Source organism: Stegodyphus dumicola, chromosome 1 (genome assembly GCF_044657685.1).
Source record: "Stegodyphus dumicola isolate Sdum_Otavi_A_Nest chromosome 1, ASM4465768v1".
Lineage (NCBI taxonomy): Eukaryota > Metazoa > Arthropoda > Arachnida > Araneae > Eresidae > Stegodyphus > Stegodyphus dumicola.
Genome location: NC_140768.1, coordinates 49,666,112 through 49,689,721, shown reverse-complemented (window position 1 = coordinate 49,689,721; position 23,610 = coordinate 49,666,112). Strand labels below are relative to the sequence as shown.

The window sequence follows — 23,610 nt, the reverse complement described above, 5'->3', positions numbered from 1 at the left end:
TGTTGATTCTCTATAAAGTTGTAAGCTATACTGTACTTTATGCATGTAAAACGAGGTATCTATCCTTATTATGAAATATATATACATTTATTATTTATTTCATTTTAGAAGAAACAAAACCTCCTGTTATAAAATTAGAAAACTGTGAAAATACTGATGATGAATCTGCGAATGAAGATGGAAAGCAACCATCATTTTGTGTTCTTTTACATGGAAGTTTAAAGGTAGAAGGAATGGTTGCTATATGTCATCTTGGGTAAGTTATTTGTTATTGCAATAAAAAATTAAATTATTTTGTTAAATTATCTCTTATGGCAAACGATGGTAAGCTTTTGAGGGTTTTAAAAGGTGTTTGTTAAATTTGTCTCTAATATGTCAGCCCCTTGTTTTATTCATGTTTGCATTTTATGTTTATTCATGTCTTGCATATCATATTGACTTATGATAGTCTTTCTCCACATTAAAGTCTTAACTAATTTTGTTTCATCAAATGCACTGTAGACAACCTAAAATTTAATTTTCTCATCATACTTAGGTTGTATCTCATTTTATTAAAGTTATATAACTGTAATCCATTTATGATTTATTACATATTTGTATAAAACATAGTGTACCTGCAAATGCAGAACATATTACATATGAAACAAAAGGGATAATATGATCATCATCTAAGCATATTATATTGCAAATACTTTTGAGTATTACCTGTGCAAGAAGCAACATAATTTTCCTTTCTTTCTTTAGAAATCAATATTAAAGACATTTGATATTTTTCCAAAATTTCTAAATTGTGTGTAAAATTTAATTACATTTCTTAATTTAACACCTTTTATTCTCTCTCTTTCTAAATAGAAATATTTAAAAAAATCTATTTGGCTTGCAATATTTTTTTGAATTGTTTGGCTTTTAATATTATTTTTCCTTCTTAATTTTTCACTTCCTTAATTGCTTTTTCTTCCAAACAAAAAATTTAATTATTAGACTTGATAATTAGCTGAAAGAAAAACCATTTTAGGACTATATTTATAGGTTGTTTACCTATTTGAATATTTTCTTGTATAAAGAAATGTCTTGATTTGAAGAAAAGCCTTTTGTAAATCAACACAATTTTTCGCTACAATCGTAGTTTTCAAATTAGTGGCTTGTTGCTTAATTTTTATACTGAACAAATAGTTATGGGTACAAAAATCAGTGGATCGAAAACAGGGCTGTGGAAGCTAAATTACATGAAATTTATATTTAGCTATATAAAATGTGCATTTTCTTTCACCATTATTTCTCCATTGACAAATTATAATTTTATGTGATATTCAAATTTAAAATATCTATCTTACATTGCATATCTTCAATTTATTTAAATAATTGTATTACGTAAAGTTGTCATGTGAATTTGTTTCGTTAGTTAATTAATGTGAATCACTTATTTTAAATATCTCTGTATTCCATAAACATATTTTGCTGTTTTAACAGTAAAGATTAAATTTGATACAGTTTTACACAGTTTACTGCGAGTTGTAACACAGTTTACTGTGAGTTGCTCAACACACAACTTAAAAAGGTTTACTGATGTTAACTCTATCCACCAAGTCACTCCCACTATTCTGATTTGCCGTTCTGGGTAGACCACTCAACTTGGTCCAACCAAACTTAATTGTTGCTCATTGGCAAGAATTCACCATTTGTAAATATTTTATTACAGATAACACGTAAGCATAAAGTTTTTTGCAGTTTTTAATTTTGTCTTTTGTTTTTAATTATTTAATGAATTGAATTGAATTTTAAGCATTGCTTATATTCATTCTTCATTCTGTGTAATAATTTTAGTATTTGTCAACATTTTGTTTATTTTAACTTTAAAAATGAGTACTACCAAAATTCTTTGTTTTATGGGGAAAAAAAAACATTTCAATTCAATTTGATTGGGAATAAAGCCATTTTTGAAGTAGCTTTATGCCAGACAAAGATAGATCTCATTAATTACTAAATAAGTTTTTATTACTTATTTCTACTTTAGTTTAAAAAAAGTGAATCTTGTTTGATCATGAAGTCGAAAAAGCAGCTTCAGATTGAATCAAAACAGAAAGGAGCATGCCAAAGTAAAATATAAAATTAGTAAAGCAACAACCTTATATTTGGCATAAATCTACGACAAACACAATGTTGCTGCTTTGCTAATTTTAAGCTTCAGATTGATGTCTGTTGCCTTGATAAAGAACTTGGCTGAATCAATCCTGATTATTCTTTTATAATAATTTATTTCTTCTATACTTTAAAATTTAATCTTAATACTTTTACTTAATTTTTGTTCAGTTTAAAGAAGTAAATTTAAAAAAGAAAGTTTATTACAAATTAATTTCTTTTGAAGTTTATTTTATGTTTCTGTTTTAATTGGCCCACCAGCGGCCGAGTGGTAACATCGCTGAACACTGGTAGTTCGGTCCGAGGTTCGAATCCCGCGAACGGGCTGGCTGCATGGATGTTTTCATGGTTTTCCCCATGTGTAACGTGTATACGAGCCAGTTTCCCTTAAAAAGTCCTCCACGAAGGCATCCCTCCCTTAAGGCAGATAGCCCTCGAGTGCTTTGTCGTAATCTAATAAACCAAACCAATCTGTTTTAATTGTTTATACCTCTCAATTAAAAAAAAAATTATAAATATTTTATTGTAATTAATCTGTGCTGCAGCTTCACAAATTAAAAGAGTTTTCTAGAAAAATGTGCATAAAAATGTTTTCTTCCTCTATATATTTGTAGATGTATATATGTATGTAATATTTATTCTTAAGCATTTCATTGAGCCATGTATATTTGAATATTGGATTATTGGATATATATTAGAATATTGGATTGTATGAGCATACTTAAAACATTTTTATGGCATTTTTCATGTAATCTTTGAATCTAATTTGTTATTATAGCTTTATGTCATTTACTTATCACTGATGTAAAGATTTTAAATTAATATGACTTGTCCCTGCCACTTTATCAGCATAAAATAACTGAAAAATTATAATTTCTTAGCTAAGTCTATTACTGAAATTCTTTTCATTGTTTTATTTATTATGATTTTAGAGGAGATTGGTATGGCATGCTGTATTCATGGGCTGATAGCAAGAAAAAATCAAATCTTATGCTTTCTGCCTTTGAACCTGGTAATGTATATTTTGATGAAGCAATGTGTATTTTTCATTAATTTTAAATTAAATAAAATGCAGTTATTCTTTCTTAAAATATATGTGATGATGCTAATATTTGCCATGTACTAATATTCAGATTCTTAAGTGCTGATATGTTTCTTTTAAATGATATATTGTGATTCTTTTCATTTACAACTGAAGAATAAGATATTGTACAACCATTAAACTGCATGAATTAAGTTCTTTTAGCCATTTATAATATTTTACATATAAGAATGCGTGTTTAACCAAGAAATCCTATCTAAATACATTGCTGGCCATTAAAATTGCAACACCAGGAAGGCATAATCTGATGAACGTCAAAATCGCATGAAAGGAAGAAGTTGGGATATACAAATGATTAAGTATTTCAGCGCATTGAAATGACACAGGATAGAAACGACATCTGAAGCACTGCATGAAAGAAAAGTTGTGTAGTGGATTTCTCATTCGGAAATTGCTTTGTAAGTTTGGAGTTTGCTTAGAATGCCGTGTTATGCCTCGATTAAGAAGAGGAAATGCTTACCAGCAAATTTCGAAATTCAGTAAAGGTGGTATAGATATCGCTGGTCGCACTGGTCGACATCCAACCACTGTCGTCCAAATATGGAATCAGCGAGTTACTGAGGATCATACTGAATGGCATACGGGATCTCAGCACCTTCCCATGACTAACGTCAGTGGCAGACTAACTATCTGCTCGTAATGAGTGTTGATGTTTGCAGTAGCATGGACTATCAGCAGGGTGATCATTACTTCGGCTTCCCTTGACAATGGAAGCATAGAGAGAGACATAGACTTTGGTGTGCAAAACGACAAAGCTGGGTAGAGTGACACAATGTCACCTTTTCAAACAAGTTCTGATTCTACATGTAGTATTTTGATGGCCTTATATGTGTTTGGAGTGTCTGAGGAGATTGCACATTGCCTACTTGCATTCAATGGCATAGGGGCCCTGAACCTGGTGTGATGGTTTGGGTGCACGATGTGCACATCTCTAGTTCAGATTGACAGTAATTTGAACGTAGATGGGTACATTTCTGACATCTTATGTCCAGTGGTTGTGCCCTATCTTTGAGGCCCCCAAACGCCATGTTCCAACAAGGTAATGCAAGATAACATGTTGCACATCATGTTCTGACCTTCCTCGATACACAGGATATTTGATTGTTGCCCTGGCCTGCATGGTCTCCAGATCTGTCACCCACTGAAAACATCTGGTCATGGGTTGCCGAGAGTGTGGAATAAGTTGCCAGTTTCTGTCATCCAAGTCCAGTTTGACTCCATGCTTTTAATGTGGTAAGGGCCATTTTAACTGCCATTGGTGGCAGCTGTTTCTACTAATTTTGCACCCCTGTAAACCTCCGAAATGCTTACAAATTTAATCACTTTGTCTTCTTGCCATACTGTTTACATGCAATAAATATCTTTTTTGTAATTGCTTTCCTTCATGGTGTTGCAATTTTAATGGCCAGCAGGTTTTTTTTTATATTAATAAACAAAATAATCATTAAAATGCAAAAAAGAAAACTACTAAAATTAAAAATAAATGCATCATATTAAAATTACTGCATAATGCAGAATAAATGCTTTTTAATACATTAAAGATTAATGTACTCTTATTTCCATAGTCCTTTGATATGTTATAAAGTAAAATTTAATTTATGAATGTCTTTATTCATTTAGTATAATTAATTAAAAAATAATATGCAATAATTTTATTATTTTTTCATCTTCATAGTAATTTATTAAACTGCAAAGACTCCAACTACCATGGACTCTCCATAGTTTCTACAGAAATTCCTTAAAAGCTTTGAGCTACTGAATGTACTAAAAAAATTACATATTTTATTGAAAGGGGGGCAAATGGTATTTAAAGGGTTAGCAGAATGTAACCAATTTATTTCTCCGATGATTGCCAAAATGCTCATGACATCGTGTATCAAGGTTGATGATCTTGTTGATTTTGAAAGAAGACCAATTGTAGTTCAGCAAATTATGACCTAATCAAGCACCCTGCTAGCTCCGTTTGGTTATATTATGGCAAGAAAATGTAGCATGTGCTTCTTGTAAGTTGTGATTAAACTGGAAATGGCATGTATTTTATATGAAAGGCATAAAAGAATAGTGCTATAAAATCTAAAGAAATATCAAATTTCCTGATAAAAAATGATGAAACGGATGTTATAAAAGGTGAATTCTATTTAATTTGATTTTTAATTCAACACAACTTTCCAGTTTTAGTTTTGGACTATTTGTAGCAGGTTTAATGTTTCCAGATTCTGCTATAGCAAAAAAAAAAAAAAAAAAAAAAAAATCTTATTCAAATGCTATCTGTGAAAGAATGTTTTTTTTTATTATATACATATAAATCGGGCTGTATTTCAACCAAATTTAGATACGAAATCTCTTAGTCATTTTCATTGAGAAATAAATATGCAGGCGAATGAAGAATTGTGTTATAGAAAAGGATTATCTAATTCAGAAGTTAAGCTTGTGAAGCATGTTCTTATATATCTTTACATTCATAATTTATTAACAAATTTTACTTTTGTTGATGATTGTATGTATATTTCTTGTCTGTATCTGGAATTGATTTTTTTTTTTTTTTTTTTTTTTTTTTTTTTTTTTTAATTTTATATCCCTGTTGGCATTAGAGTCCTCAAACTTGAAGGAACTTGGTTTATGGATACTTATTTTCTGTACAATATTTATGTTTTAATTGTTTCACATGGGTTATAGAGATTAATTTTTAAGTTTTGAAGCCATTTAGTCAACTATTTTATCAGCAAAGAATGGAAAAACAAATACTCCACACTCATCCATGTTAAAAGTATGTTTTGCTTCATACCTAGAAAGCAATCCTGGTAAAACTTTAGTTTTCCATTTGTTTGTTTTATGAGTAATTATATTTTCACATTTATGAATTGATAGATAAGTTGGTATGGTTTTTGAGCCCTGTTTATCCACATGTTAAGTAAAGAAAAATTGATTCCTAATGTCTTCCAAGTTTTGTCAGCATTTTCATATAAAATACTTCCATTAATTAGAATTTTTGTTAATCTTGTTTGCATAAACCATAAGTTTTCTTCATTCAGCCTTTCACATTTTGATTTTTTTTTTTTTTTTATTTTTTTTTTTTATTTTTTATGATTTAAACCATGTTGCTGAAAATAGCTTCTTGTTTAGAAGTAATTAACAAAAACAGATGAAGAAAGACTTCTAATTTTGGAAAGAAAAATATTGTGGAAAATATATGGCCCAATTAGAAAAAAATAATAGATGAAGAATTTTGTTTAACCATGAAATATATAGAAAATACAAACAACCTAATATTGTCCGAGTCATCAAATCTTATCATATCAAGTGGTTTGGACATATTTTGAGATGTGACAGCTGGAACCCTGTTAAAAAAGTGACCTTTGCAAATATAGAGGGCATGAGGAGAAGAGAAAGATCTCACACAAGATGGATAGACTGTGTGGAGGTAGATTTCAGGACTCTAAAAACCAATCCTTGGCGACTGTAGCGACTAATCAGATCCATTGGAGCAAGCTTGTTGAGTGGTTGTGGCCTGTAATAGGCTGTAGTGTAACTGAAGAAGTTTAGCAGTAATCCCAGCTATTGTTATGGCTGCTAAATTTAACTTATTTGCAAATTCAGTCTGAGATAAAATGGGACTTTTCCTGTTTCTTTCACAATTTTGCATTTTTACTGAATTGTTAAAACTTTTTTTAATGTTTTTTTGGTGGCATTTTTAAAACTTATCCTTATGAGGAAAATCTCGCATCTCATGGCTGGAAACTAATGCTTATTAAAAACGGATCTGCTTTCTTGGTGACATGGTCTTGAATTTGTCAGAATTAAATGACAGCATTTTAAAAGGAACTGGAAAGGTGGACTTCTTTTTTCCTATTCTAAGTAGCCTTCTTGCTTCTGTTACGAGTTATTAGTCCAAAGGGGCTTTGTCCCTGAAGGACTGTTGTTTTCGATTTGCGATTTTGCGTTGAATCGCTATAAACGGTAAATCGCTTTTCAAACTGTTGCCACCAAATGTTAGAATCCTGCATTATATTTGAAGAAATTAAATAATAAAAATCTGCATAAATGTATGTATATCTCTTGCATTGTGATAAAACAACGGTACATAGACCCACCGAATTTTGAATGACATAATCCTCCTACGAATATAGGCATGTGGAAGACCAAATTTGGAATATATTTTATTATCGATTTCATATTTTGTAAAACTTTAACGAATTTTTTAGTAACAAACTCAATGATTTAAAAGCGAGCAATGGCAACAGTATGGGAATGGAACCTTTTTATCTCCAACGTGTGGAACTGTGTATTGGAAATTCTAAAAATATGCTCATTTTAAAATTATTTTGCGACATTTACATTGAACTGAATTTTATGGTTTAAGTGCAAAGAACATGATATTTAATAAATAAAGGTAACACATAAAACGTTAAAAAAAATGCCCCTTTGGACGTAATTTAAAATCTGAAACCTTTTAGATTTTTTTTATATATATAAAGAGAAAGCGAGAGAGAGAGATAATTGTACAGACACACATATATATAAGCAGCCTTTTCATGCCTCTTAACTAGCTTATTCCTCAAAGGACCTTATAATTATAATGATGACAAGAAATGGTATGCAGTCCGTCAAAAGGTATCGACAACCTTTTGACGAAAGTGCACTAAAATCACTAGAAGTGAAAGAAAGTAGTGCACTGAAGAAAAGTGCACTAAAGAAGTAGTAGTAGAAAAAAAGTGCACTAAAATCAAGACTGATGACTTCTCTTTCTAGTACAATTTGTGGAATAAATGCATTAGAAAAGAACATCTTTCAGAAATAAAGGAGATTATTATTATTATTTTGGGGAGTGAGGCAGAATTTCCTGAAAGATTAGATGAAATTCATAGCAGAATAATTTCAAAAACAGGTTTTACAGTACCTTAATATGTATATGTTCAGTCTCTCTTTACAAACCATTACTTAATAGATCCAAATGTTGATGCAGTTGTAGGATGCGAAGGAAGATGAAAACTTATACCTTTAGGTGATTCTGTTGGATGCAAATGATTCTTTAAAACTAAGCTAAAGTAATTATTCCATTATTCTTTCCTTGTTCTTTTAAAAGACTTTGGTATATGTTAAAAGTATATAATATGAAAGCTTTTTACCCCAATTCTGTTTTAGGTAATGAGGTTATTCCTTGGCTTGGAAGTTTTGGAAACTTAGGCCCTGTAGAAACATTCACTAGACTTCCTAGCTCAGAAGTTCCTACTTTACCCATTAAACCATCAGAAAAGAGAAGTTATGCTCAGAATTGTGTTGTTTGGATCAAACAGTCTGGTCTTCAAGTAATTCACTCTTTTTTTTTTTTTTTTTTTTTTTCTCTCTAAAAATAACAGTCTATTTATATTTATAAAAAAATTTTGATCTATATAAAGGAACTTAGAATAATATTATCATCCTTTAACTTTCTTAAGCCAGCGGTACAGCAGTTGTACCAGGAAAATGACTTTCTTTAATGCCGGCTGTGGTACAACTGTCATACTCGCCATCCCCTCCCTACTTTAGAGAATCGCCTATCTGTAGATCTCTGGGTGGTCTATTGTCGCTCACTATGCATTGTTTTCCTTTTCTTATCGGTTTGACTACATTTTGGCAAAAACCGCAGGTTTCGTCTCACGCCAATATACTTGAAAATCAAATAGAGGCCATCTCTTTTCAAACGTTAGAGCACTGTCTCATAATTTTAGTCCTAACTTTTGCTATGATTAAAACGTCAGTGATTTTGCACACTGTTTAAGCTTATCAGATTTAATGCTTTTTAATCATAACAAATAAAATTTAAATTAATATTTTAGATTTAATGCCCTTCTAGAAAATAGGTAAAACCACTTTTATCATTTACTTCCTTTTTTAAGCTTCTGAATAATAAGATGTTATTTTGACCCCCGTTTTTTTGGAGTGCATAAAACCCTTAAGAACTGTTAACTTTTTAAAAGTTCTTCTATTATGTAGGCAATTTTGTCTGATTTGTCATGAGATAAATAAAAGACAATTGCATGCATAATAGTTTTTGTGATTTTTCATTCATTCAATGATTGATTTGAATGATTTCATTTAATGATTGCTTTGAATGATTTTCATTCATTGTAAATTAAATAAAACCAATTTATCTTTAGACCCTCTTTTAGGATGGCATCTGCCAAAAAGTATTTAAATATCATTAAAGCTCATGTAACTTCTACTAAATTGAATCAAAACATCAGTTTCTTTGCATAAAATTTCGGTCAGTTTTATTTGCTGAAATTCTTATACTCCTCAAGAGATAAAGGGAATTCAGACAAGTTAATAAAAAATTTATCTTTAGAAAAGGAATATTATTTTGTCTGTAGTAAGGTGTATGTCAACTTACTATTAAATGTATGAGAATTAGGATTAGATTACTGAAAAGCACGCAAACGCTATCTGCTTAAGGGGATGGATGCTTTCAAGTAAACCTTTTTAAGAGAAAATTGCTCGCATTTACATTCCTGATGGAAAACTCCACATGTAATCAACCCGTTCTTCGGGTTTGATTACATTAATTTTGTTCGCTTGCGGAATTGCATCAAACACACAACAATTACCTGTATAAATGGATGAATGCCTTCGCGGAGGACATTCTAAGGGAAGCTGGCTTGTATTTACATTACACAAAAACCATGAATACAACCCTTTAGCCGGAATTCAAACCCAAGCGAGCTACAGGTGTTCACCCACCTTTATCGCTCTACTGAAGAGCCCATAAAAAAATTGATAAAGAAAAAGTATTGAAATAACCGGTTTAATTTACTAGCCTATATTTCTCAATCGACAGTGCATAAATTAGTCATATGAGGGGATTATTTGTGAATAAATAAGCTGTATTGCACTATTCTCCACTATTTCATATTACGATGGAATTATTGCATTTAAAAGTTATTTCACATGAATTAAGTTTGCTCCACTCATGATTTTTTTTTTTTATTTTTCAAAGAGAAAATTTCACACTCCAAATAAAAAATACTCAAGAAGATACTTTATGCAAAATTTGGCATAAACAGTTTTCTTAATTTTGCTTTGAAAATATTACAGGGTAATTGTTTTCATTACTGGAAGAAATATGAAAAATAGATTTACTACATTGTAAATCTATTTTTCATATTTCTTCCCAGTATGCCCTTACTCTTTTGAAAACACCAGTATGCCCTTACTCTACATAGTGTCAGCACCCAGTATGCCCTTACTCTTTTGAAAACGTAAAAGATTATGCTTTCTAAAATAAATTAGAAAATATATTATGTGCAAATAGAATATTCGTTGAAAATGAAATAGACTTCAACCTTTGGATATAATGGTGGTTTTAGATGAAATTTCTGCCTATGAAAGGAAATTGACGTATAATTCTTCATAAACATTTAAAACTGTACTGAAAAATACTTTTGATGATTGCATGTATAGGTCACACATTTTTTTTTTTTTTTTCCTCTGCCAACATAACCAAAAGCCAATTTTGCAAAGAAAAATTCTCGTTTAAAGATATACCTCCTTTGCCTGATAGTCCGATGTAATATTTGTTAAAGTTAAATGATGAAACGCAACCAATGTATCTCTGATTTTCTTCTATATATTATAGTAACAAAATTATTGAAAAAAGCAGATAAAGCTCTGTTATTGTTATGTAAAGCTTTATTATTGCTGTAATTTCATCTCAGAATCTAATTGTATTGAATATCATTATAATCACCTAATAGTAATAAATATTATTAATGAATTTATTATTATTTCATTAAATTAGTCGTTACCATTATTTTGTTAATGAAAATATGTTATTAAAAATCGCATTCCAACCTGCAGACTTTTACAAATCTAGTTCGTATTTATTATATTTTGTAAAATTTTGTTTTTGTTTTCTAATTTCTAATACAAAAATATGCAAATGTAAATAAAGTGTGAAAACAAAATTGTAAAATTCACAAATTATTGCCAAGATTGATCAGAAATAGTAAATGAAATATAAACATTGCATACATTTAGTTCTAAATAAATTTTGTACTATTTATTTAGAACTTCATTTAAATTAAAGCAAAATAATCATCAAAAAAATTGCAAATCTAGCAACCCATCTACTATGGAACAGTGTCCGACAAACATGTAAATTTTACTGCATCCATGGAGGGGACTAACAACTTTTCTCATTAAGAAAATGCCAAAGAGGAGGCAAAAGTGTTTTGGATTGCGCTGGTCTGAAGGCTATATTATGAGAATTTCGGCCCAATTTTAGAAGGTTAAGAAGAATTACTTTGTTGAACAGTTTCATTTGGGGGGGGGGACATTTCAAAACACAATATTATATTTTATATGTGATAGCATTATACAAAAGAATATCTTAACTAATAGCTATTGGATCTCACTCATTTCAGCTAAGAGAATTCTAGAACTTAACTGTTTATGTTTTGTGTAGATGTTTATTGTAGTTTGTGAAGTACGTTAGTTATCTTATTTTTCACCTATCAATTACTATTAATTAAATAACATTGAAAATTGTGTATATTATTTAAAGTTAAAATGTATATATATGACATTTATTTTTCAGAAAAATAAAAAATAAACATATTAAAATTATGTGAAAGTTACAAATTTCTAAGTGTAATGACATATAACTTAAAACATCTGCCTGTGTTTGAGATTGTCACTAGAATTTTAAAAATTCACTGATTATATAACATGAATCTTCATAACATCATGTGTTTACATAGATGCTTGGCAAATTTTATGGAAGTTTGCAATCATTTATCAACTTTCTTGCACATGTCTTTCTCCTCCTCACTGTCTTTCTCCTTTCCCCAGTGCATGTTTGATTATTTTCTCATTATCTTGAGAGAGTGTATGGAAACAATTATCTACCATTCTTTTTGCTAAAACTAATCTTCTGTGAACATGTAAGTAAATCCTTTATGTTAGACATCAGCCATGTTTTAAAGCCAAAAAAATCTTCGTCTCTTTATATATCATCTATGAACATGACCATATGCCATAATTTACACCAACAGTGGTATAATATAATGTTCTTCACATCTTTCCAAGCAAATGCAGTGTCTTCAAATGTATACTGTTTTTGAAATTCTGGAACACTACCTTCAAAGTTCATCCATCGTTGCATGAAAAGGAATCGGTTGTTCCGTCTTTATATTCTGGATAATTCGTTTGTTGTATAACAGTTGTGTTAGGCGGCAGAAACTTAAAATAAATGCTTTCCACATTTAAATCTTTAAGTTGTATTAGCTCATTACAGATTTTTTTTTTTTTTTTTTTTTTTATCTGATAGGTCAAAATCTAGAATTTAAATTTAGACCTTTAAAAGTGCCATTATTTTAGTATTGTTATTTACAAGGGATTTTATTGTGTGTAAAAAGTTTGTTCAGTTTTTTGCAGGTAGCCATTGTGTACATTTCCATAGTCAAATAAACTAACTATTACATAGAATTTAGATTGCTATTGTACATAACTGCTATTGTATGTAATTTAGATTTTAAATGTTCGTAACGACTCAAATACTACAAGGATTTTGTAGAATAGGTCTTATCTGTGTTTTTAATTCTGTGATAATTTAACAAAGTAATTTTGATATTGTTTGTTTTTAGTGTTAGTAGTTTCTCTTAGGTTATAATTACATTTTAATTTGTATGTGTATAAAGGTATGTGCACTATTTCTTATTAAATAGAATTAAAACAAATGCACTCTTTTAATTGTAATTAATTTAGGCTGATATTCAAAAAATTCTGAGACATGCTAGGAAACTACCAGAGAAAACTCAAAACTTTTATAAGGTATGTCTTCGTTTCTTTGTTACTTATTCATGATTTCTTCCTTTTTGTATACAGAGTACTTTTTTATATATTTTCCCATTTATTTAGATTTTTATTCATAAATTTGTATTCCATTTAGTAACCACATAATTAATATATTTTTACTTTTACTTTTGCTTTTTAATATATTTTTACTTTTGCTTCAAATAAATCAAAGAATATAAAAATGTTGCGTTTTAGTGAACGTTTCCCACCACTGCAAATATCTTCTGCCCAAACAGTTCGCACTGGTGTCTTTGATCACATTTCTCAGTTGAAAGAAAGAGACTTGCTTTAAAACACTGTGTTGTGAAATTTGTAAAAAAAAATTCATTTACTTTAAGTACAGGGTGTCTGAAATACAATGATTATGCTATCATGCCTGCACAAATCTGCTCGAATATCAATGCAACAATAAAATTCTGTACCGGATTGTCACTTGTGATGGAAAGCGGATTTATTTCAACAACACAGTTAGAAAAGAGGGTTGGTCTACTCCTGGTGAGCCCACTTGCAGTGTCACAAAGCACAGTTTGACTACCAAAAAGATCATGTTATTTGGTAGGTCTGCCATGGTATTATCCACAAAAAGTATCTGGAAAAAAGTAAAATCCTCGACAGTAAGGTGGACAGTGAGATGCTAGACTGTGTTCACGCTGCTATCAAGGAAAAATGTTGAACTGAGTTCGCCGCAAAAATGTAGTGTTCCATCGAGATAATACAAGACCACATGTGTCTACATTCACCAACTACACTCTATATTGATTTGAATGAGATCTTTTGTCACACTCACCATATAGCCCCGACATTTCACCTTCGGACTTATACATTTTTTCACACTTGCAGTTATATCTTAATAATGTTATCTTCCATTCTGGACAGGACGTCTCAAATGAGGTTGATCTGTTTTTAGACTCGCGGCCACGAAGTTTCTGTGTTGAAGGCTTTGAAAATGTACCAAAAACCATGACAGAAATTGGGTGCTGATTACTACCTACACTGCTTTTATGTTTTTTAGTGCAAAGGGGCAATTTGCCCTGAAGGGCTATTAATTTTGTTTTGGCATTTTGCTATAATTCACTAAAACAGAGTTTGTACGGTCCTTAAGAGTCCTTAGATTTTTGGTCCTTAAAATTCCTTAATTTTAGCCAAAGTCAGTAGAAGGTCCGTGATTTTAATCATATGAAATTTCTGTCTGTTTTTACGACTGTTGAGTGAGAATTAGCATTTTGGAGAAATATTTTTGGTGATTCCCTGCCATATATATGGTTATCTTTTGAATGGGTTTATGAGTTATAATTTGTTTCTATTTCTAATATAAATAATGGGATACTCTAATTTTTCTAAGTAAGTTTCTAAGCAAGAGAGTTTCTAAGCAAGAACTGGATCATAAGCATTTCAAAATTAATTTTTTCTAATAAAGAGTCACTTTTGGGGATGTGAATTCTTTTTTTTTGGCAACTTTTCAACATTTTAGCGATTTTAAGATTAGTTTCTATGGAATCTTTTTAATTCCGAGATCTGGGAGTTTTTCGATGATTTTTTTTTTAAACATCGTAACATTGACAAATTTCATTAAAATAATGTTAGTATATTAAAATTATTTTAAAAAAATAATATTAAAATAAAACATTTTTATTTTTTGCTGTGATATTATAAAGTTTCATTTTGGCAACTTATTATACAATATTTTGAATTTGAAAAATAAACAAGGTATAATGCTATAAAGCACAATTTACAAAACAGCTCTTAGCAAAAGCAAAATTAGCTATGTCATTAATTAAAAATGGCTTGCTTTTAATTTTTTCATAGTAAGAGTTTTTCCCATGTACTTGTCTCAGAATATTCAAAATTCTCAGAATGTACATCAGTTTTCTCTATAAATTTAATTTTATACTTTTCCCTCCCCTCCCCCTTTTTTCCTCCAAAATATTTCTGGCTTTTTGCTGTTACAGAAATGGTAAGGATAATTTTTCTTTAGGATTTTAGACATTGCAGCTTGGAAAGTTTAGAAAGATTTGAAGGCAAGATTTATAGACCCACAATTCTAGAAGATTCGAGAATTATGTGATGAAATGAAAAATGTCTCCATAGTGTCAACACGTAATGGATGTATTTTACAGAAAGTTTGCAATGAATTTCTTACTTTTTGGAGAACGTCTGGAAGAACAATGAAAACATAATATTTGAATGTTTTACTTCTAATACTAGAATCTTAACATGTTTATCTTCTCTTTATTTTCACTAAAAACAAGCATGGAAAATATCGAAAGTGCTTCTGATCTTATCACATGAGCAGGCATTAAAGAAGGGTTTTTTTTTTATTAATAAAGAATTTGAAAACTTAGAATTTAAAAGATTCATCTAATATTTCTTAATGCATCATACACATAGGCATTTTCCCACCTGATGCAATCTCTGTGGATCCTAAATTCTGCTGCCGAGTGCCTTTCTAAATTCTGCATTCAATGCCTGGTCTTAATTCTAAAAGTTTTGCCATTTCTAGATTTTGTTGTTCGGTGTGTCACTAAATTCTAGAAATTCAACCACATCAGCTCTGTAACCAGCCTCTACTATATATATTTCATATTGCTTCTGAGTGTTCATACTACTAAAGAAGTAAAATTAGCCGCTTTTTCTGTACGTTCTAAATGCATTTAGTGTTTTTTAGAATAACAAATTCTTAATTAAATCCAAAAATTCTAAAATGAAAAGGAAACGTGTTGAAGAAAGAAACTGAATATATAAAATTGTTCTTGAAAGATATGTGCAGTTATTATTATGTGAGGTACTCAATTGTTTATGATTTCAGCCTTTACTGTAGTTTCCCATTTTTATTTCATCATATGATAGAGTTATTGAGCCAGATTAAATCAAAATTAAATTGTATAATCTTTCACTACTAGTCCACATTATTAGTTTGAATTTGACTGTTCTTGTTTAATTACATCACTGTGAGCTGCAATTGATTTTGTTAGCATCAGAACATGCCTTTATGCTCTAAGTTCTTTTTAAATAAGAGGCTTATTTAAACCTTGGTTTGATATTGTAGTTAATTTCAGACATAGCGATAATATGCTTCATGTCACTGTGGAGTTTTGACAAGTTAGGAGATAAAGCAAGCAGAAACTAGTGAGAGCATTGGTTTGCATGTTGAGGCAAATCTCTAATTGTTAGAAAAGATGCTTAAAGAGAACGAAATTGATATAAACTAGCCAAAATGTCTGGGAAGGCTTTATATTAAAATGACAGATAAATATTTTGTTAAGTGTTGCTGTTATAAAACATAAATGTTTTGTAGCTTTTAATGTGTAATTATCATAATATCGTTTAAGAATCTGTGTCATAAATTACATGTATTTTAAACTGTGAAATTTTATTACATTTTTGTTTTAATAGGGCTTTTTTAACAAATATTGTTAAAAAATAAAATTTAATAGTGGTCATGTAAGTCCATAATGACTAAGGTTATCAAACTACATAATTTAATTAATCATAACTAACTGCTTAACCCTTAAAAATTATCTCTACACGTTAAAGTGAGTTATTGCCTTTCATTAATACTCACTGTAGTCACAATATAAAATATAAAAATGTAAAAATTAAAGTAAAACTTATTCGATGCATCTACTGATACTTAAAATATGGTGATTTAATGGCTTATTGGAACCTTAAAGTATATTAATTGGGTTACAACCCCAGAAACTGCACACAAAACTACGACACTAACTGCATCAAACAGAGCCTGATTAACTTTGAACACTTGCCAACAGTGCCTACATCAGACCTTTCAAGTTTGTTTTGATCAGCAGGTCTCTCTCTAGACAAGCAACAGTGGTGACAACATTGTCTTTTGTTATGAATCATGCTGATGATTATGATCTTACTTCTCATTTTAATGTATGCCGTTTGACATAAAATCTACCTGCTTATTTACTAAACCTCTAGACTGACCAAGTATGTGACAAAATGAGACATAAAAAATCAACATAAAGCTAACTGTTAGTAAAACATAAATTTCACTTATCTTCTTTCAAATATGACCAGCTATTATAAGTTTAAAATATTTAATGCTACTTGATAAATTGCATAAAGTGTATTTTATTCTCAAACTTATTAACAATTATGTTAATTCATGTTTAGTAATAATGTGTACTACTTAGGGATGTATTTTATTTTTAGGCTAATGACAAAAAGTGAAATTCAGACATAGATAATATTTTTAATTGAATTTATTCAGTTCCTATTTGCTCATAGGTCTTAATATTTTTTATCAATGGTCCTTAAAAGTACTTAATTTCCGTGTGCAGAAATGTGTACGAACCCTGTATAAATATTGGTTTACTTTTCAAATTGGTGCCACCAAATATTATTGCGCTGTGTTATATTTAAAGAAATTAAATAATGAAGAATCTCCATAAATGTATGTACGTTTCTCGCATTGAGATAAAACAACGGTACCTAGAGCTATCAAATTTTGAATAATGCAATCTTCTACCGAATATGATCATCTGGAAGCCAAAATTTAAAATTTGTTTTATTATCAATTTCAGATTTTGTAACACTTTAATGAATTTTTGATTAACAAACTCAACAATTTCAAAGCAAGCAATGGCAACTATATGAACTTTTTTTTTTTTTTTTTTTGTCTCCAGCACGCGAGATAGTATATCGGAAATTCTAAAGCTTTGCTCAATTTAAAATTATTTTGTGATATTGCTCTTGAATTGAATTTTATGATTTAAGTGCAAATAACAGGATATTTAATAAACAAAGGTAACACACAAAGCATTAAAGAAACATCCCTTTGGGCATAATGTAAAATCTGAAACTTTTCAGATTCCCCCCCCCCCTCTTCCTAACTTTATTAAGAAAGCTGTTTGGTGAAAAACTTTCATTACAACCAGATATTTCATAGTGTGGTGTTACTACAAAACATATATATTTCATAGCTTTTTTGTGTAATTATCCTGATATTGTTTTAGAATCTATATCATATTTTAAATTCTTAATTATCTGTGTTTTAAACTGTAAAATGTTCTTAAATTATGATTTGAATAGTGCTTTTTTTTTAACAGGAATAAAAGAAAAATTAACAATGACTTGTAACCTCTAGACCTTAATGATTCAGATTATCTAACTATGTATCTAAGTATTTGTATCTAATTGCTCACTCTGGGAAGTTATCACTATGGTTTAAGGCGAGTTATCATCTTTCCTTGATCCTTACTTTAAACATAAGCTACCACACAAAAATGTAAAAATTAATATAAAACATTATTCCGTATGGCTAATGAACATCTGGTGCTTATAGGAACTTTATATTAAATACTATATATTTACTGGATTATAACTCCAGCAACTCTATGTGAAGTTACTGCACTAACTGGGTCAGACAGACAAAGCACATTTAACTTTCTGCACATACTAATCTTACCAAAGTCAGATGTTCGTGTCTGTTCTGATCAGCATATTTCTCTCTCTTAACAAGCAGTAGCAGTGACAACTGCCAAACTTTTGTTAGGAATTATGCTGTTTATGATTTTACTTCTCATTTTAATCTATTGCCATTTGACATAAAAATATGTGGGACTGTTATAAGTTAATTTAATGCTAATTACCTGATAAATTTTACAAAGTTGATTTTTTTTCTCAAATTTTATATTTATATTAATTTTATAGTTATGTTAAGTGTTGAATTTTATTTAATAATAATGTATCCTACTTATTTATTTTATTCTCAGAATGAAGTGTAGCTCTGGTATAGGTAATTGATTTAGTTAATTCAATTTCTTTTGTTGCTAGGTCCTTAATTTTTATCATTAATGGTCCTTAAAAGTACTTAATTTCAATGTGCAGAAATGTGTACGAACCCTGCTAATTAAATTCTAACATCCACCTCTTACATTTAATTTCTGGATAGAGTATTGTTGGGGACCATCATAAGAATACAGCATGCATACATGTGAAAAAATTTTAGTGTAATAATATGTTTTTAGTTACTATCATATAATTAATTCTCAGTGATAGGAGTTATGTTAGCCAATGAAAATTGTTATCATTTAAAAACATTTTATCTTAACAGAGCCAAACTCCTTTATCTATAAGATTCTCAAAATCAAGATATCCTAATATATGTTTCTGTAATTTGTCAATATATGTATGTAAGAATATGCTATGCTATTAATTTTACTATAATTTTTATCACTCTAATCTTTTCTTACGCCACTGATAATTTGTATTCCCTGCATATATTTAATGCATGAAATTTTAACTTCCTACTGAAATATTCATCATTTTGAAATAATATGGCTTATTTCTTTTAAATATTTAAACAAATAGAAATTTATTGTCTCCTTCCCCCCCCCACTCTAGATCATATAGATTGGCACTATATGTTTTTTTTTTTTTTTTTTTTTTTCCATCTGCATTTTTTATCAGTAAAATGTGTAAAAATGTTTACATATTATTGAGTAATTAATATTTGTTCAAAATTAGTCTTGCACTGAAATTCAGAATACTTAAAAAATTCCATTTTTATTCAGGAGCTAAACAGACTTCGAAGAGCTGCTTTGTCTTTTGGATTCTATGAACTTCTTGATGGTATGGCTACTATATTAGATCGCGAATGTACTTTGTTACCAGGATCTGCACATCCAGATGCTGCACTTCAATTGACTCATTGTGCAAATGCTTTAAGAAATGGTAGTGATGATTATAATACCCCTCTTGTACCTTTAAGGACTAAGTTATCTTCAGATGACTGAAAGATTTAAATTATATTCAGATGATCTTAAAGGACTGGTATATCATCTAAATGGTGAAGAATGATTTTAACCTAACTGAAAAAACTAAAATGTGATCAGAGGAAAAAAAGAACCGAATTCCTTTTTAATGATGCACAACACAATGATCATACTGTGTGTACATATTACATTGTGTTTGTTGCATTATGAATTTACCTAACTGGAATGAAAATAAATGTATACTTTGTAGAAATTGTGAAGTCAACAAGTTTCTCCATTTTGTAAATATATGTATCAGATTTTTATCATGCAATAATAATAATCATGACTTGTGACTAGCTCAGAGAGCAATTTTCTGTTTAGGCTAGCCTGTATCCTTTTGATATATTTCTGTAACATTCATTACGAAAAGCATTATTTACAAAAGAACTGCTATTTAGTTGATGCAAAGTAAATTTATTTATTGTGTAATAGTTTTTAAAAATTTTCATTAAAGTATTATTATTCTGTAATTGTACCATAAAATTATAGAACATTAATGTATTTCAGTTGAAATATTTCATGATAACTAACATACAGATAAAGAAAAATTAACATAATGGTAGTATGGCAGTGTCTCATTTATAAACTGGAAGTAGTGATTCATTGAATAAAAATGATTTCTATGAAGAATTTTTCAGTTTTCAGAGAAAATTTGCAAATGGTTTGTAACTGTGCATTTATGCAAAATATTTTTATTTTATGTATTTCAGGTAAAGATCATTACAAAGTGTGTATTGGTAAATTAATTGTGGAATTTTAAATCAAAGGCAATAGTGCCTTAGTTTAATTTTATATTCTATAATACAGTACAAAGTCCTAGATCTGGACTCTTTGAGACTTTGGCAATTTCGGATTTGGCATTTTTTCAGATATTAGGTCATCTGTTTAAATCTAGCAAGATGGCATGTAAAAATTACAAAATTAAAAATATTAAATCATGATTTATGAAATAATGAAGCATTTATAATCTAAAGGTTATCAAAATTTTTTTTAAAAAGGCACTTAATATTTATGTGTTTACTTTATTAAACACTTCTTTCAATGCAAGTTGTTTAAAATGCTGCATTTTTGTGGTAACTCTTTCTTTTTAATTCTGTAGACACTGAGTTCCACTGTTCAAGTCCTGTAATTTCTAGACCGAGAATTTCTGATACTTGTCGATTGAAATTTTTTCGTTTTCAATAACCTCTCTGTCACTTTCTTCACTATCGGTAGAGGTATTTTCTGGATCTAGAACTATACTACAGATTTCGCTGTTCATTAATTGATTGATGATTAGGGCATTGTTATCGCAATGAAAAACTTTTGTTATATTATCTTCATTTATCACGGCTTCTTCTCATTTGTTTACAAAATTCATTAATTGGAAAATTTCATCTTTCATGTGCCTTCAAATTCATGGCTATCATCTTCATCATCCTCACCATGAAATATGATAGCTGGCCATAAATTATGCCAAGCCTTTTTTAAAGTATCTGAAGACACATCTTCCCATGATCTTGTGATGCTCCGCACAGCAGATTTTAATTCAAATTCTTGAATAGTCTTGCCATTATTCAAGAAATTTAACATGGAATTTAAAAATGCTACTTTATTTTTTCAGTGCATGCAATTTTCTGATATCTATAGGCGGAATGATGGACATGCAATATGGAGAAAAGAATAATATGGATACATTATCTTTCACTGAAACTTTAAGTGAAGTATGTGCCAAACAGTTGTCTACAGTCAGGACATTTTTTGTGTCATCAAGTAAAACAACCGAGTTCAAATGTTGCCAAATCCTCTGGTATGAAATGATTTTCAAATCAATCACTCGTTAATGCTTGTGTCCATCCTCTTTTTATTTGCACGATATATAACATGGAAAATTGATATTCTTTTAAATCAAATTCTTTTAAATTATTATATTCTTTTAAATGCGCAAAGTCATGCATTTTTTCAATTACAAAAAGTTTACATTTGTGCATTTCTGCACCATGCTAAAATTGTTAGTCTTGCTTTGGAATCTTAGACTCCAGTTGGAGCCTTTTCTGTAGAGGTTGTGAAGGTATTTCGAGATACACTGTGAAAAAAAAAGTGACAGTTCTGTATTTCGCATTTTAATGGGCCAATTGACAAAATTCAAATTGTGTTTTTCATGTCTCGAAAGCATGACTTAGGATATATATTAGATTTATATATAGCATTATTCTAACATAGGTATTTTGACACAAAATGGAACTTTTTCTGAAGTAACATACCATTTTTTTTTTTTTCCATATTTTGATTCTACGACTCAAATTATGCCTAAATATTAAATTTTGTAAAATTTGATGTGAAATTTATGGAAAAATTTAACTTGGCACATTTTTTTCAGTTTGCGCCAAGAATACTTCTTAATAATATATTGCAGGGTTTTCTTAAACTTTTTTCAGTCGTGACCCCTTTTTATCACTGAGATTTTTTTCGCGACCCCCAGGACCCTATAATATTTTTAAAAATTTTGTGGGACCCCATAAGTGTTGCGCAAATCCATGAGCGACACATGCATGAGTGAAACTGTCAATTTTTTCACTTGTACTGTAATTTACTATTGCAATTTTAGGTGATTAACTTGAATTTCTAGTTTTAAGACATAGAACAATGGGAAATTTTTAAATAAGTAACAGACAAAATGACAGCGTCATGTGCAGAGCAAGAAAAATGAATGTTTATATTATAAAAAGAATGTGTCGAAACGTTTTAGTTTTTTCCTTTATCTGTATTGTCTTATCTTTATCCATTTTCAGATACATTGTGTAAAAATATTTGTTAATTGTAAAATTATAATTATAAGCTAAAGAAATATCAAAACTACTAAAATTTTTCGCGAATTTCCTTTCCCTTCCATTGTGCAGGAGCAGAAAAATGTCACAGTGTTCCTAGCTTTTTACATTGTGCATGAGTGGGGAAAAAAGTCACATTGTATCTACTTTCAATTAATTTTAGCTAAGTGCCTAAATCACATTTGATGTTATTATCGCTTTCAACAAATATGCCAAATTTCAAAACGCGCCAATCTATAAATTCACATATTCGGAAATTTTGCTTAAATTTATGCTAAAATGATCGTTTCTTCAATAACAAGGTATTTTATTTATTACTGAAGTAAAATTTAAGAATCGAGTTTCTCCACATCTTTTGTTATGGGTAGAATCAAATACGTATGCATAAAGCATATACAAAAAAATCCTAAAAAAGGTTTGTTGGTGGCTTTGGGTTCCGTATTTTAGATCATTCCAGATCTCGGACTTTGTAATGCAGTTAGGATTGCTGTTATACATTTATGAAATGATGGTTGTGTTTGTATATAACAGAAATAATTTTGAAAATAAAACTTAAATTTAATGTATATATAGGGATATGCGTGTGTGTATGTGAATGAAAAGATGTAGTAATGTTGACGGCATGGAACATAGATTCATACTGAAGAGGAGACTTAGCAGCCAACTAAAATTAAATATTCAATTTTATTTCAATTGACATTTGCAACCACAATTTATTTGTCACTCTAATCATCGACATAACAATATCTTCTGTTTCCAAATATTTGAACACCGGAGATACTTAGTGTGGTTGAGCACTGTAGCCATTAATTCAAAATCTGGGCCAACAGAATCCCTAAAAAGTATCCCTTATATTAGATGACAACTCCTTGTCCACATACTTGTGATTTGATACAGAACCTCCATCAAAGAAAAGCAGCTTGATGTGATCATTTTTGCGAATTCCATC

General features: G+C 29.7%; 1 protein-coding gene across 3 annotated transcripts in view; it reads left to right on the top strand.

The window, feature by feature from the left end:
• Positions 1 to 23,229, top strand: part of IntS14 (integrator complex subunit 14) — a 63,780-nt gene extending 40,551 nt beyond the window's left edge. For all 3 annotated transcript variants that reach the window (XM_085814273.1, XM_085814277.1, XM_085814275.1), the window contains exons 5-9: positions 109 to 256; positions 3,072 to 3,151; positions 8,384 to 8,547; positions 12,983 to 13,048; positions 19,612 to 23,229. In XM_085814273.1, the coding sequence (XP_085670399.1) occupies positions 109 to 256; positions 3,072 to 3,151; positions 8,384 to 8,547; positions 12,983 to 13,048; positions 19,612 to 19,833 (680 nt within the window). In that variant the 3' untranslated portion in view covers positions 19,834 to 23,229. The remainder of the gene's footprint in view (positions 1 to 108; positions 257 to 3,071; positions 3,152 to 8,383; positions 8,548 to 12,982; positions 13,049 to 19,611) is intronic.
• Positions 23,230 to 23,610: the final 381 nt, after the last annotated feature.